General features: G+C 40.2%; 1 protein-coding gene across 1 annotated transcript in view; it reads right to left on the reverse strand.

The window, feature by feature from the left end:
- Positions 1 to 15797, reverse strand: part of aldh1a2 (aldehyde dehydrogenase 1 family, member A2) — a 74989-nt gene that overhangs the window by 38191 nt on the left and 21001 nt on the right. Inside the window, exons 2-4 of the mRNA XM_068017894.1 lie at positions 8628 to 8732; positions 5583 to 5723; positions 3243 to 3372 (exon numbers count right to left, since the gene is read on the reverse strand). Of these exons, the coding sequence (XP_067873995.1) occupies positions 3243 to 3372; positions 5583 to 5723; positions 8628 to 8732 (376 nt within the window). The remainder of the gene's footprint in view (positions 1 to 3242; positions 3373 to 5582; positions 5724 to 8627; positions 8733 to 15797) is intronic.

Genomic DNA, 15797 nt, shown 5'->3' on the forward strand with positions numbered 1-15797 from the left:
ACTTAATTTCCCTTCTACACATAGTTTTGAAATGGTGTACTACTGCAAAGTAGAGACTGACAGAACTGTGCCAGTGGGGTATTTAGTCTGTTCAATCACTGGCACTCTTTCAAACATAGGAACATAGGGGCAGAAGTAGGCCAGTCACTCTACAAAGTGACTAAATAGCATTGGCTGAAGTCTGGGAAAGAATTGTTAACACTTTTAAGTAGGTTAGTGTGTGGCATACAGGAAAGGAAAGGTATCTTCAAATGGAAGCATTTCAAAGGGTGAGTGGAGCAGTGGGTTATAACTATCCTTTTATCTTTGGTATCTCAATTCCTATGCAGTGAAGACTGGGATACAAGTTTCTTCTCCTTTGGTAATAAGGATCCTAAATAAATTGAGTTTAGATAGTTTTAGAACAATTTATGCAGTCCAAAGCACAAAACTATCTAGAAGGCTAGAGTCATTAATGTATGTCCCACAGTTGCAGGGGTGCTGATCGGAAGTCAGGGTTAAGTCATATTAGATTGCTATCCTTACATTATTGATTCTCCACAATCAATTATTGAACTATATGAATGTTCAAAGTGAAGGGTTAGACCAAGCAATATTTCCAATTTCTAGAGACCAATTAATTCTTTAAACCAGCTACCCAGACAGTGCAGTTGCAGTTATACTACACTAAGACTGATAGCTGTAGAATGTGAACTGCAGATGGCAAGACCAATGTGTTTAGTGTTTAGAGATACAGCACTGAAAGAGGCCCTTCGGCCCACCGAGTCTGTGCCGACCATCAACCACCCATTTATACTATTCCTACACGAATCCCATATTCCTACCACATCCCCACCTGTCCCTATATTTCCCTACCACTTGCCTATACTAGTGGCAATTTATAATGGCCAATCTACCTACCAACCTGCAAGTCTTTTGGCTTGTGGGAGGAAACCGGAGCACCCGGAGAAAACCCATGCAGACACAGGGAGAACTTGCAAACTCCACACAGGCAGTACCCAGAATTGAACCCGGGTCGCTGGAGCTGTGAGGCTGTGGTGCTAACCACTGCGCCGCCCAATGTTATACCGCAGGAGAGAGATTTGTTTCTAGGCAGCCTTTTTTTTTAAATGTTAGGAGAATGGGGCAGCAGAGTTTGCTTTCTCATATTAAAAAACTCAATACTGAGCTTTATAAAGTGCCCAGGAGATTCAACAATGTGATTGCTGAACCATACAGCTACATTGATAAAAGTCTGAAACTGCTTTACATTTGTGTGAAACTGGCTGTATAACTATAGCATTAATCAACTGTGTAGGTCTGAAAAGTAAACTGCATCTGACATTTTTCTTGGAAAATAGTATGATTTGCAATAATCAGGTCTCCATGGCTAGAGTTATGCTGCCAGTTTCCTGTCAATTTGAAGTGATTTCAGATGTGCATCAAAGCAAAAATGGCAAGTATAAACCAGTAATCAAATCTTAATCTAGGCCCAACCATCTTCAGCTGCTTCATCAATGACCTTCCCTCCATCATAAGGTCAGAAGTCGGGATGTTTCCTGATGATTCCACAATGTTCAGTACCATTTGCAACTCCTCAGATACTGAAGCAGTCTGTACCTGCATGCAGCAAGACCTGGACAACATTCAGGCTTGGGCTGATATGTGGCAAGTAACATTTGTGCCACACAAGTGCCAGGCAATGACCATCTCAAGCAAGAGAGAATCTAACCATCTCCCCTTGACATTCAACAGCATTAACATCGCTGAATTCCCCACCATCAACATCCTGGCGGTTACCGTTGACCAGAAACTTAATTGGACCAACCATATAAATACTGCAAAAGCAGGTCAGAGGCTGGGAATTCTGTGGCGAGTAACTCACCGCCTAACTTCCCAAAGCCTGTCCACCATCTAGAAGGCACAAGTCAGGAATGTGATGGAATACTCCAACTTGTCTGGATGGGTTCAGCTCCAACAACATCCAGGAAGCTCGACACCATCCAGGACAAAGTAGCCCGCTTGATCAGCACCCTATCCACTACACAAGAGCAGCAAATGCATGGGAACATCACCACTTGCAAGTTCCCCTCCAAGTCACACACCATCCTGACTTGGAACAATATCGCCGTTCCTTCAGTGTCGCTGGGTCAAAATCCTGGAACTCCCTTCCTAACAGCACTGTGGGTGTACCTACCTCACACGGACTGCAGCGGTTCAAGAAGGCAGCTCACCACCACCTTCTCAAGGGCAATTCGGGATGGGCAATAAATGCTGGCATAGCCAGTGACGCCCACATCCCATGAATGAATATTTTAAAAAACTACCTTAAACATTCACTCCCTCCACCACCGATGCACAGTGGCAGCAGTGTGTACCATATATATGACGCACTGCAGCAACTCATCAAGGCTTCTTCAACAGCACCTTCCAAACCCACGACCTCCATCACATAGAAGGAGGGTAGCAGGCACATGGGAACATGACCACCTGCATGTTCCCCTCCAAGTCACACATCATCCTGACTTGGAACTAAATCACCATTCCTTCACTTTTGCTAGGTCAAAATCCTGGAACTCCCTCCCTAACACCACTGGAGTGTGTACTTACACCACATAGACTGCAGCAGTTCAACACAACCTCCTGAAGGGCAATTAGAGATGGACAGTAAATGCTGGGCTTGCCAGTGATGCTCACATCCCATGAATGAATATTAATAAAAAATCCTAATCGGACATCTGAGAACACTAACACCAAGCACTGTGATAGTCCTGTCATTCATATCAGCTGCAGTATAAAGTTGCACTTCAAAAGTGACCACTGGCAGTATATCCTGCAGTCTGCTGACTGCACATCATGCTCCATATGTACAGAGTTTAAGACTGGTAGTATAAATATATCCTAACATTTTTAAGTATCATTGCATACACAGGCCTAGATTGTCTAATCAGTGATATTTAGTCTAGGCTACATTATCTAAAGCAGGCATGTGTACCTAGTGTTATCAGTAAGTACAACAGCTCAGCTGTAAATGGAACAAAGGCATCTGATATTCAATTAACTTATCTACATTTTCCACACGTGAGGTAGAACAAACTTTACAGTTCGTGTCCCTCTGTGAGAGAACAGTATAAACATAAGTCACATTAGGCAAAGACATAGTTTATTCATTAACTTTCATTTCAACTTCAGTTTTTGGTACCCTCTGCTTGAATTTCTGCCAAAAACAATCACCAATGGGTTCCTTTCCTTTGTCAACCTACCGACTGGAATTGTCTTGCCATGAATCTTGTCAGTCCAACCAGCGAAGTATCTGAGAGTTTTTATGACTCCCTGTAGGTCAACATAATAAGCCTGGAGAAATGGCTTTCCACTATCTAGAGATTCAAGTGTCTGCAAAGAACATAAAGCAATTCAGTGAGAGGATAAATCAAGCTGGAGACAGAAAGTGAGATTACAGCATGCCTTTCACAATATTAGTACTTGAAGGTATATATCAGTCTCTCATGGTGTGTAAACTTTATTCAGTTGGACACCAACCACATCATTCATGATTGACAAAGCGATGAGTGTGTTATTGTGATTAGGATTGTAAAATAGATTATTCATATTTCCCATGGAAGACTGACATGTAGGGGTTTCATTTCCTCTGGTGAGACATTGATTAATAGGTTTGCAGAACATTTTCCTGTGCGTTATAATAGTGCATAAAGGAACCCTACCTGAAGACATCACCAGTTTGCTACCAGAGGAGATTTACCCCCTTTAATGTGTTTATAGCAGGTGCATTATTATTTGAAGGATTAGGAGAACAATTTATTAAACAGGGGAAATAAGCAAAAAGGCAAAGTTAAGGCTGATATCAGATGTTCTTCACAAGAACATTGGACCTTTCAATAGGGTAGTGGAGGCAAACCTTCTGACATCATGTAAGAAACTGATGGATAAAATAATGCAAAGGACCAGGCTGAATAGATAAACTTTGATGGGCCATTTAGTTTTTCTCATCAATATCTATCTTGAGATTTAAATAAATTAAAGGAGAAGTTTATTTCATGGATAACAGAATATTCTATTTTATTTCTCCCTATAAAATTGGCCACAATAATACCAGTCTGTTGCATCAAAGTTTTCCAGTTCAAACATAATTTGATGCAGTATAATTCACGCTATTAATTTATATAGTTTAAGGAGCCAGTATATACCTCAGTTAACCTGTAATCATATGAATTTCCACTGTCTGATATTTTAATGGATACAGTAATCTCTTGATTTTAAATGGGGGAAAAAAGAGGAACAACACACAATTGCATAAAGCATTCATTTGCCAAGAATATCATTTCATCCCATAAAATGTTTTAAAACTTAATTTGGGAGAGGTTATAAATTTTATACTCATGACATTTTGCCTTATGCACCTATGATCACAGATCCAGGTTGTGGTGAAAAACCAGTCCACCAAACCATGACATAATCTTGTTTCACAGCTCCCGATAGGTGCTTAACTAAAATCTCCCTGTGAGCCATGTGATTAAAAGGATTATGGTACATGTTATTAGGGAATATTTTCCTTGGGTATATTTTCCTAAGGTACATGTTCTTCGGGTACATGTTTTTAAGGTATATGTTTTATGGCCGTAATTCTCAAACTGGGGTCAGTGGGCTCCTAGGGGTGCGTAGAGAATCTCCAAGGGGTCAAAGAAATAATGTGAAAGTGCAAGCCTAGAGGCAGGAGCCGAGTGCAGTCACCACATGTGCAGTGCAGAATGTGTTGGCTGTCCCACCCAGGAGGGAAGTGCGCATGGAGGAGTGCTGAGAGCATCACAAAAGTAAATATCTGTTTTCATAAAAACATTATTGAAACACTTTTTATATGTAGCACTTTCATGCATCATAGTATTAGAATTTTGAGGTGGGGTCTGTGATTACTAACCCATTTGAAAAGGAGTCCTTCAATCAACAAAGTTTGAGAACCACTGTTTTAGGGTATTCTGTGGGTATACGTTCTTGGGGTATATGTTCCAAGGTTATATATTTTAGGGTTTATTTTCCTAGGGTATATGTTTTAGAATCATAGAATGGCTACAGTACAGGAGGCCATTTGGCCCGTCGTGTCTGTGCCAGCTCTTTCCAAGGGTAACTCACCTAATTCCATACCCCCGTCGCCCTGCAAATATTTTCTCTTCAGATAATTATCCAATTCTCTTTTGAAAACCTCAGTTGAACTTGCCTGCACCACAGGGAGTGCATTCCCGATCCTAATCACTCGCTGCGTAAAAAAGATTTTCCTCATGTCGCCATTGCTTCTTTTGCCATGCACCTTAAATTGGTGTCCTCTGGTTCTGGATCCTTTGGCCAATGAGAACAGTTTCTTCCTATCTACTCTGTCCAGCTCCCTCATGATTTTGAAAATGTTTTATGGTATATGTTTTATGGTATATGGTATATATGTTATGTTATTTCTGGTTACACTACTTTTATTGGCTTTTTATTTATTTTTAGTTTAGCTGTGGGTGGAAATAAAATGCACTCCTTGCTCTTTCTGCACTGTGGTGATCATGTAATTCACAGCCTGATTGCCAATGACGTGACTGGATGCTCACGGCGAGCTGCGGTCGGTCCCGTTCCACTAGATCTGCCAGTTTGTCGATCAGCCGGCCCCTCTCTGATGCATCCATTCTCCTCCACACAGAGCCTGGGGAGAAGGCGAGCCGTGCAGCCTGTACTGCTTTGTCCACATCAGTCTGTAGAAAAAGACAACAATGAATGCTACAAGCAACGAATTCTTAAAAATTTAACGCCAAACTTTGCGTATTCATTGAAATAGTTGCGCTTACATTTATGTGTGTATAGAAACTCAATATACGCAATGTCATTTTATAATATATATAAAAGTCATTACACATTGGACTAAATTTCTGCAATAATACATCTCACAGCGAGTTGGACTTTTTACCCCACTGTTCAGATCGCACTAAATTGCTGGAACATCAAAGTGAAAATGGTGCAGCAACGTCAGTGTCACATCTGGGACCTCATTGCCATCATGCTCAATGGTCTATTTCCTTAACTAATGAAAGAAAAAGGATAGAGAAGGAAAGGGAGAAAATGACAGAGAGGGTACTGGGGTGAATTAGAGTCAAGTTAGATAAAGAGAAAGAGAAATAAAAAGAGGGAAAGAAACAATGGGTTGAGAGAGAGAAAAGGAGACACAAAAGGAAAAATAAGAAAAAAAATTAGAAACAAGCAAGCAGGAGAGGACATTGTAACCCAGTCGTGTTTGTGAATTGTTTATTGGTCCTTGAGAAGTTAATGAATGAATTGCAGAGTAGCAATACGAAATCTACAAACATTTTTGACGCATGATGTATAAAATCAGAAGCCCTGTCCATCATGATCAGGAACAGTGGGGTTCCCATGGATACATCATTGCATTCATAGGAACATAGGAATTGCTGGACTAAAGAAAAGACCCAAGTCCATCTAGTTCCCCTTCTGTCATCCTAATAGTTGCATAATACAATAATAATGGAATTGTTGTCTGATCATAACATTCAATCTCTATCAATTAGTCTACAGCAGACACAGAAATGAGAGAAGAAAAACCCCAGTGGTGGAGAGCTTTAGGAACCATAGCTCCCAAATCATTACTTCCCTCTCAAGCATGCTACATTTACCAGATCATGTCTCAAATTACACATATGCTGCATCCCAAAGTTATTTTCTCAAAGAAATCTATCTCATCTGCATTCTTGAGTGTCAAAACAGCTTTGCATCCAGAAAATTTTGCCTTCTAACGCCAACAACAATGTGATTGACAAGAGTATTTTTTTTTATTTGTTCCTGGGATGTGGGTGTCACTGGCTAGGCCAGATTTATTGCCCATCCCTAGTTGCCCTTGAGAAGGTGGCAGTGAGCTGCCTTTTTGAACCACTGCAGTCCATATGAGGTAGGGACACCCACAGTGCTGTTAGGAAGGGAGTTCCAGGAATTTGACCCAGCGACAGTGAAGGAATGGCAATATTGTTCCAAGTCAGGATGGTGTGTGGCTTGGAGGGAAACTTGCAGGTGGTGATGTTCCCATGCATCTGCTACCCTTGTTCTTCTAGGTGGTAGAGGTTGCGGTTTGGAAGGTGCTGTCTAAGGGGCCTTGGTGCATTGCTGCAGTGCATCTTGTAGATGGTACACACTGCTGCCACTGTGCGTCGGTGGTGGAGGGAGTGAATGTTGAAGATAGTGGATGAGATGCCAATCAAGCGGGCTGCTTTATCCTGGATGTTGTCGAGTTTCTTAGAGTTGTTGGAGCTGCAGCCATCCAGACAAGTGGAGAGTATTCCAGCACACTCCTGACTTGTACCTTCTAGATGGTAGACAGGCTTTGGGGAGTCAGGAGGGGAGTTACTCGCTGCAGTATTCCTTGCCTCTGACCTGCTGTTGTAGCCATGGTATTTATATGGCTCCTCCAGTTCAGTTTCTGGTCAATGGTAACCCCCAGGATGTTGATAGTGGGGGATTCAGCGACCGTAATGTCATTGAATGTCAAGGGGCAATGGTTAGATTCTCTGTTGTTGGAGATGGTCATTGCCTGGCACTTGTGTGGTGCAAATGTTACTTGCCACTTATCAGCCCAAGCCTAGATATTGTCCAGGTCGTGCTGCATTTCTACATGGACTGCTTCAGTATCTGAGGAGTCGTGAATGGCGCTGAACATTCCCACTTCTGACCTTATGATTGAAGGAAGGTCATTAATGAAGCAGCTGAAGATAGTTAGGCCTAGGACACTACCCTGAAGAATCCCTGCAATGATGTCCTGGACCTTCAACAAGCACAAGCATCTTCCTTTGCACCAGGTATGACTCCAACCAGTGGAGAGTTTTCCCCCAATTCCCATTGACCTCCGTTTTGCTAGGGCTCCTTGATGCCATACTCAGTCAAATGCTGCCTTGATGTCAAGGGCAGTCACTCTCACCTCACCTCTTGAGTTCAGCTTTTTTGACCATGGCACACAAATACTGCCAGGACAGATAAAAAGTTTAAGAAACCTCTTGGAACAATTCACTACCTGTTGGAGTGAGACTGCACAGCTTCACTGTTCCCTTTCTGAACCTTTAAGATGGAGCATTATGACAGGACATTAGCAGTGTCCTTACAACATGAATTAGCAATCCTAAATGACTGCAGTAAGAGTTATTCACACTAATGATGCAATTTATTTTAAGGGGGAGGTGCATGGTGAGGTTCCAATTTTTTCAGTTTTGTTGACGCTAATGGCGAGTAGTATAAATCATCCAACAATTTGTGATGAATCAGAACTCTTGACATATCTTTTCTATGTCATAAATTGCTGGATTTTTTTATGACTTAATAATGGAAAGCATGGTTAATTCGCCAATATTTTTCCAGCAATTTCTGGCCCATGTGTGTACAAAACCATTATATATTGAGTTTTTGCAAAATTATTATAGCTTGTGTATAGAACTATAACACATTGTGTTCAAAATTATTCTACATGTCTCATTGTACTGAATTTTTAAAAAAATATTTATTGCGTACATATCGGGCATATCAAACTATTGGAAATTAAAATGGGAATGATTTAATTTTGGCAGTTAGGAACAAATGTTGACATTATCACGGGAGCATTTTACCTTGTCAGCTTCTTGAACATCGCAGATTTTCTCTCCAGTAGATGGGTTGTATGTTGAAAAAGTCTTCCCACTCACCGAATGATGCCATTCATTGTTAATAAAAAGCTGTTGAGACAAGAAAGCGTGGAAAGTCAATAGTCATATCTTCAAACATGTGTAAGAAAACTGAATAGACCCTTTAGCTCATTGCTTTGTGAGGTATGTCCTCAATATTATTGACTGTCACTAATTAACTTCAGCATTAAATTACAAACATTATAGAATCATAAAATGAAAAAGCACAGAAGACGGCCATTCAGTGCATCATACCTGCGCCAATTAGTCCCACATCCCTTCTTTTCTCCCATAGCCCTGCAAAATGTTCCTTTCAATTATTTATCCAATTCCCTTTTGAAAATTATCATTGAATCTGCTTCCACCACATTTTCAGGCAGTGCATTCCGGATCACAACAACTCGCTGTGTAAAAATGTTTTCCTCTTGCCTTTTCTGGTTCTCTTACCAATTTCCTTAAATCTGTGTCCTCTGGTTAATCATAGAATGTTTACGGCATAGAAAGAGGCCAAAAACCGAGCCACCCGGTCTAATCCCACCTCCTAGCATTTGGTCCATAGCCCTGCAGGTTACGGCACTTGAGGTGCATATCCAGACGCCTTTTGAATGAGCTGATGGCCCTTCTGCCACTGGGAGCAGTTTCTCCTTATTTACTCTCTCAAAACAGCTTAAGATTTGAACACCTCTATCAAATCTCCCCTTAACCTTCTCTGCTGTAAGGAGAACAAATCCACTTTCTCTAGTCTCTCCAAGTATTTAATCTCAGTACCGTTCTAGTAAAACTCCTCTGTACCTTCTCTAAGGCTTTGACATCCTTCCTAAAGTGTAATGCCTAGAATTGGCCATATTGCTCCAGCTGGGGAGAACCCAGTGTTTTAGAAAGTTTAGCATAACTTCCTTACTTTTGTATTCTATACCTGTAGTTATAAAGTCAAGGATCCCATATGCCTTTTTATTAGCCTGATCAACTTGTGCTGCCACCTTCAAAGACTTTTGTACATACATCCCAAGACTCTCTGTTCCCGCACATCCTTTAAAATTGTTCCATTTAGTTTATATTGCCTCTCCTCATCTTTCCAACCAAAATGTATCATTACACACTTCTCTGCCTTAAATTCCATCTGCCCCGTGTCTGCCCATTTCATCGGTCTGTTTCTGTCCTGAATTTTGTTACTATCCTCCTCACTGGTTATTACATTTCCGAGTTTTGTGTCACCTGCAAACTTTGAAATTTTGTCCTGTATGTCCAGCTCTTTAACATGTATCAAAAAGAGCAGTGGTCCTAATACTCACCCCTGGGGAACACCATCCATACTTCAGTTCAGTCTGAAAAACAACCTTTGGCCATTACACTCTACTTCCTGTCCCTTAACCAGTTTTTTTAAATCCATGCTGCCACTGCCCTTTTTAATTCCTTGGGCTTCAATTTTGCTAATAGTTCCATTATGTAGTACTTTATCAAGCGCCATTTGGAAGTCCATATATACAACATAAACCACACTACCCTCATCAACCTCTCCATTACTTCAACAAAGAACTCGATCAAGTTCGTCAAACATGATTTGCTATTAACAAATCAATGCTGGCTTCATTTGCTAATCCATATTTTTCCAAGTGCCAATTAAGTTTGTCTCAGATTATTGTCTAGAAAAGTTCCCCCATCACCAACATTAGACTGACTAGCCTCTAACTGCCGGTTTATCTCTCTCCCTTCTTTGAACGGGGTATAATATTTGCAATACTCTACTTATCACACAGTGTTACTATTTACCCGGTATAAGCTGTTAAACCATTGGTCTCTAAGGAAGCATCCATGCACACTATGATTGAGTGTATGCAACGGTCTCGCTAATATGGTTACATTAGTCTTTCTGGGTCTACTCGGTGCTGGGCACTCCTGCACACTGTTCCTTGTATGAAGAGGGAGCTCATTAATTTCAGGATGGGCTTGTCATTTGTAGTTCCAAATGCAGGAGCCAGGATCTCAATGGGTTCCTGGTGTCCGGCTTGCCTGTATTGTTGGAGGGGGCTGAGATGCCGCATCGCCCTCAGTGCTCCATGAGAACTGAAATAAATGATTTAAGCAGCTGGGAGGACAGCCTTCGGACATGTGTGTGAAACCGGGATATAATGAGATTTTTAAAAAGAAAAATCCCACTAACAGTTGTAGGGTCAAAAGCTACTAACTTCTGCCCTGATATATAGTTTGTAAATTCCAGAATCCCAGTGCAATGGACAATTCCTAAACACTGACCGAGATTCGTTATATATTTTTACTCTATGCTGCACATTTTGCAGTTAATCCGAACTGGATATTCAGCGTCCAAACGCTTAAAAAAACATTTCCAACTATCCCGAATGATTCCTCAGATTCTGGGAACGAATCCCAAGATAGGACCAGGTGCAGTCCCGGTTTGCTTTCTCTACAATAATCTATAAGGTTGTCCCATTGACATGTGGTAAAAACGAAGAAATGTAGCCTTTTTAAAAAAAAAAGTCACGATTAATAAAACACTTACCCATCAAGGGGAGAAAAAAAGAACTTATCAAACGAAATCATGATATTACCGGGTGCACTATGCACTCCCGTTCTTGCGGTGCTCACCAGTCCTTAGGAAAAAGGTGTTAACATAGGAATTCGCCCAATTCCATCAGGAAATCCAAACAAACTATCTTCCTATCTATCTGTCTGTATGTCTCTCACCTGCTGTCATTTGTGTCCCATTGAATTGTACAGTCGCCGGGATATATTGAGGTGACTGAGCAAAGCCCAGAACCAAGGCTTTATCACTCTGTCTCGTATTAACCGTTGCCGGTTACACCAAACTCTTGACAGTCTTGGCCCTGTCAGAATCTACCTTGAAACACTTATTACAGTTACAAAGTCCTGTCCCAAGTCACCGGATGCAGTTACTTAACGAAGGCAGACAACTTTAACCCTGCCGCAGTTTGAAATAACATGAGGGTGCTTGACATGAGGTCCCACAATAAACCCTACTCCTGGCCCATTGAATCACCGCCCATCTCCTCAATTTAGAGAGAAGTCCAATTTTGTGAGGGTCAGACAACTGCTTGTGTGATGTTTAGATCCGCGCCCCCAAGTCAAAAATCAAAGGGTCTTCGTTGAGACCCTGGTAGAGCGTTTAAGTTCCCATAAAGATAACCCGTGTTTTAAAATCACATTTCTCAATCGGTTTAATACCGAATAAGATCCTTCAATAATAAACAAACTACTGTTCTCCAGAAACTTTGACTGCATTTAAATAACTTTAACCTTTCATTCCTTTGAGTATCTTCAGTAATGGGAAACCAGGGCTAAGGCTGATATTTACCAAACTCCAAATAAACCCAAAAAGAGACCCTTTCTAAAAGGCAGGAATGTGGCAAAATGATCGTGTGTACACTCTCTTACTTTGCACAGCTTATCGAATTTATAAAAACTGGCCGGTTTATACTCTGTTTAAGTCTGCACAAGAACAGTATTTATAGTACTCCGCCGTACCCCACAGACGCATGTACAGCAGTCTCCAAATATTTATATAATTGAATACTGATTTATTGGAGTTAACCTAGCTGATACGTAAATTTAATCTGTCGGTGAGATGGGGGATTAGCCGCTTCCAAGGAGATAGAAAATAAAAAGAGAGCAGCTCTCTCATGAATGAATCTTTGCAGCTGGCACACACACAGATCTGGCAGTTTTACAAGGGGAGTCACAAAGCCACATAACTCATTGTTGAAAGGTTAAGGTATTTAGTATCAGCTGGTACCGAACCCGTTCAAATATCTTATCCTTCACCAGCGCGGTTCTGCAATCCATTTATCATTTGATCCCGAACCATCCCCCCTCTTTCAACAAAATGCACCGAGACGGTAACTGCAACTCCAATAAACCCCCATTATCAGAAACCCTCCCCAGTATCAATTAATGGTCGTTTCCAATTATTTCCTCGGGCTTTCCAATGCTGCGCATTGTCCCAATTTATTAAGCATTATATGATGGAAATATTGGGGAGCGAGAGTGTTTCACTTCAGAATCGGTCCAAGTATTTCAAAGACCCATTTTGTCCACTTCTGGTGGGATTAATTCGATGGAGTTTGGGGAGGCGAATTAGTGATATTCATTTAAAAAGATCTGGAGAAATGAATTCCGTGCACTAGTTCAAGGGGCAGGGGGTCACATTCTTTAGGGGGTAAATAACTTAAACATTACCCTTACTCTCTCCTCTACCAGGTTTAGAGACTAACATGAAGCAGCTTCGACCAAATCCAATGTTACATTTTATTTATCTAACCTTTAGGTTGATAGAAAAACCTCTAATTGTTGGAAGCAAAATATTAGTGTTTTTTTTTGCCATAGTTGCAATACTCTCCTGCCACTCAAATTGGATATTTATTCCACATTCCAGCAAATCCTATTCGGTCTTAAACAGCAGCGACTCTTTCTAAACATGGTCATTTCAATGTGTAGCAAGAACCGAGGCTTTGGCTTCACTTATAATTCTATCAAACCAAAGGAGCAGAGTTTGTAGCAGTTAAATCACGCCATCCAAAAGTCGTACTTTTTTTTTTACCATAAATATTTACTGATTTGTCGGCAATGTTAAATGAGATTTTCATTTTTATATGTTTGTTATTAAGCACCCCTCTGATTGAAATAAATGCCTGTAAGAAGGAAGGTGAGAGATGGTTCTGTTCAAACATGTTTATTCGCAATTTGGGACCAACACGTCAAAGTATCCATGACATTTATACTAAGAATGTAACAATTATTGTGCTGCATTCCCAGTTCTGCCTTTTATTTGTTCCCTTTTGCGTTTTATGAAGTGTGGTGCTGGGTGTTAGTTTACAGGGAAATGTATCCAATCTGGTGCTCAGCCGCCTGTATCGTTGCTCTTCAGAAACCCGTGTGAAAACTGACGACCAGGTGTTTACACTTCATTAAGGAGAATTGCTCGCTGGAGTGTTTTTAAACCGTTTAAGACACCACCATAATTTAAAACAGTTCTCACTGTCCAGGGGTGATATCCATCAGTACCTTTCAGTACTAGTTGTGTAAATTAGACTTTTATATATCTACCAGAGAAACATGTGTCTCAAACACCACAATCTCACAGATTCACAAGAAGATTTTTTTTGGAAAACAATGAATTATGTATAAGCTTCTCAGTTCAGCTCGACTGACCAGAAAGATTCTATGTTCTGCCCCTGACCTGTGCAGTGTTGGCTGATCTCTCCAACACCGACAGCTAGCTTTAGTGCCCTGGAGCTCCAGAAAGAGAAAAATCACCCCAAAATCAGATACCATTCAATGACTCCTGTTATAATGTGACTATGTGTTGATATTGGGCCAGGATACCACTGAGCTCAGCTTCGATGCTCCTTGCAGCTATTCCTTCCCAAAAAAATTACTGATGTTCATTCTCTAGGGTTACACGAGCCAATGCCTCCAGGAAAGGACAGATGTAGAGGAAAAATTTTAATGAATAAATACTTGAAGTTAATCAGTCTAGTTTTTGTCCCGAGAGGTCATGTAGTAATGATAGCACTGCTAAATCATTTTCTAGACAGCTACTGACAGTTAATGAATGGTATACTGATTTTCTTTTATCCACTGTGTATTTAAACAACAACAACTTGCACCTATTATAGCGCCTTTAATAAAGACTAATTGGACAAAAATGTATGCTGTTCCAAAGAAAGAGATATTAAGAACAAAACATGGAAACACAGGACCAGGAGTAGGCCATTCAGCCCTTTGAGCCTGTTCTATCATTCAATTAGATCATGGCTGATCTGATCTTAACTCCACCTTAGTTATTAGAAACTGTGACCAACCTTGTTCAAAGCGTAGTGTTGGGGTACTAGAAGCCAATATGGGTCAGCAAGAACATGGCTGACAAGTGAGCAGGACATAGTGCTAGATAGGATAGCGGCAGCAGGAGATAATTGGGCAGATTTTGTCTCCCATACACATTAGGGAACCATTATCCAACACTCATATTATCACATGTATGACCTATACTTGTCCTGTGTATTGGGCAGTTAAATAAGTAGTAACATTTACTTCTGGTCATATGATATGGTACACAAGCTGGACACAACTGCATCTTGCTTTCTGAAATGACACACCCACCGATGGTAAAACATAAATGTAAAATGGCAAATCCCCATGGAACAGTTACATTCAAACTATATTTCTATTTACAGATTACATTGAACTAGTAAAAGTACATTCCAAAGTAATAACTCATTCTGGCTTGAGGACTCACTGATCTGCTACTCAAGCTTAGTTCTCATGGTTGATTATGCCAACTCAACCCTACAATTTGTTATAGCCTTGCAACACACTCCACTATTGCATACATACTTGCTAAATCTCATGTGCAGAATTACCAACAGAAATAAAGATATAGCATCATAATAATAAAATAACTTCACAAAGCAGTTTCATCAAGTTGAATTAAACTCCTAAAACTATACAAATACTCTTCGATTCATTTAAAAAAAATATACATCAAAAAATAAATTGTCTCATGGTCCACAGTGAAATGTGACAAATATCTCACATGAAATGGGTTGAACATTTATGACTTTATAACTTGTGACTCAAGATGTTGATTGTACTGCCCATTACATGTTATATATATATATATAAATATATATATTATACATATTCTAAGACCTCATTTCCCTTATTAAGCTCTGTGAATTATATGATACTATCTGCTACAATGATTATTTCAAAATAGCTTTCAAGCAATTTCAGCTCTAGTTTTAAATATCATTAGAATTTTTTTTTTAATTACATTGCAGGCATTTCAAACTTTAAAATTATAGATTGCAGGGAGTGATTAACTGCCATAATTTTACTTTGGAATTCAGAAGATATTAATAAAAGTCAAGTTTTGCTCTCGTAGTTTGTGACATAATTTGACCTCCAATTCAATTATAGATTTATTACTCATTCCCACCCTCTATAATTCCATATTCTATTTTTCTAATGTTTACTGCACAGAAGTGTAAGAAACAAATCTCCAGCCATGATATGTTGCAAGGATTTCTGCCATCTTGTAACACAAAACTTAGGATTCACAGGAAGGTTATATAATTTGTC

This window comes from Heterodontus francisci, chromosome 38 (genome assembly GCF_036365525.1).
Source record: "Heterodontus francisci isolate sHetFra1 chromosome 38, sHetFra1.hap1, whole genome shotgun sequence".
Taxonomy (NCBI): Eukaryota; Metazoa; Chordata; class Chondrichthyes; order Heterodontiformes; family Heterodontidae; genus Heterodontus; species Heterodontus francisci.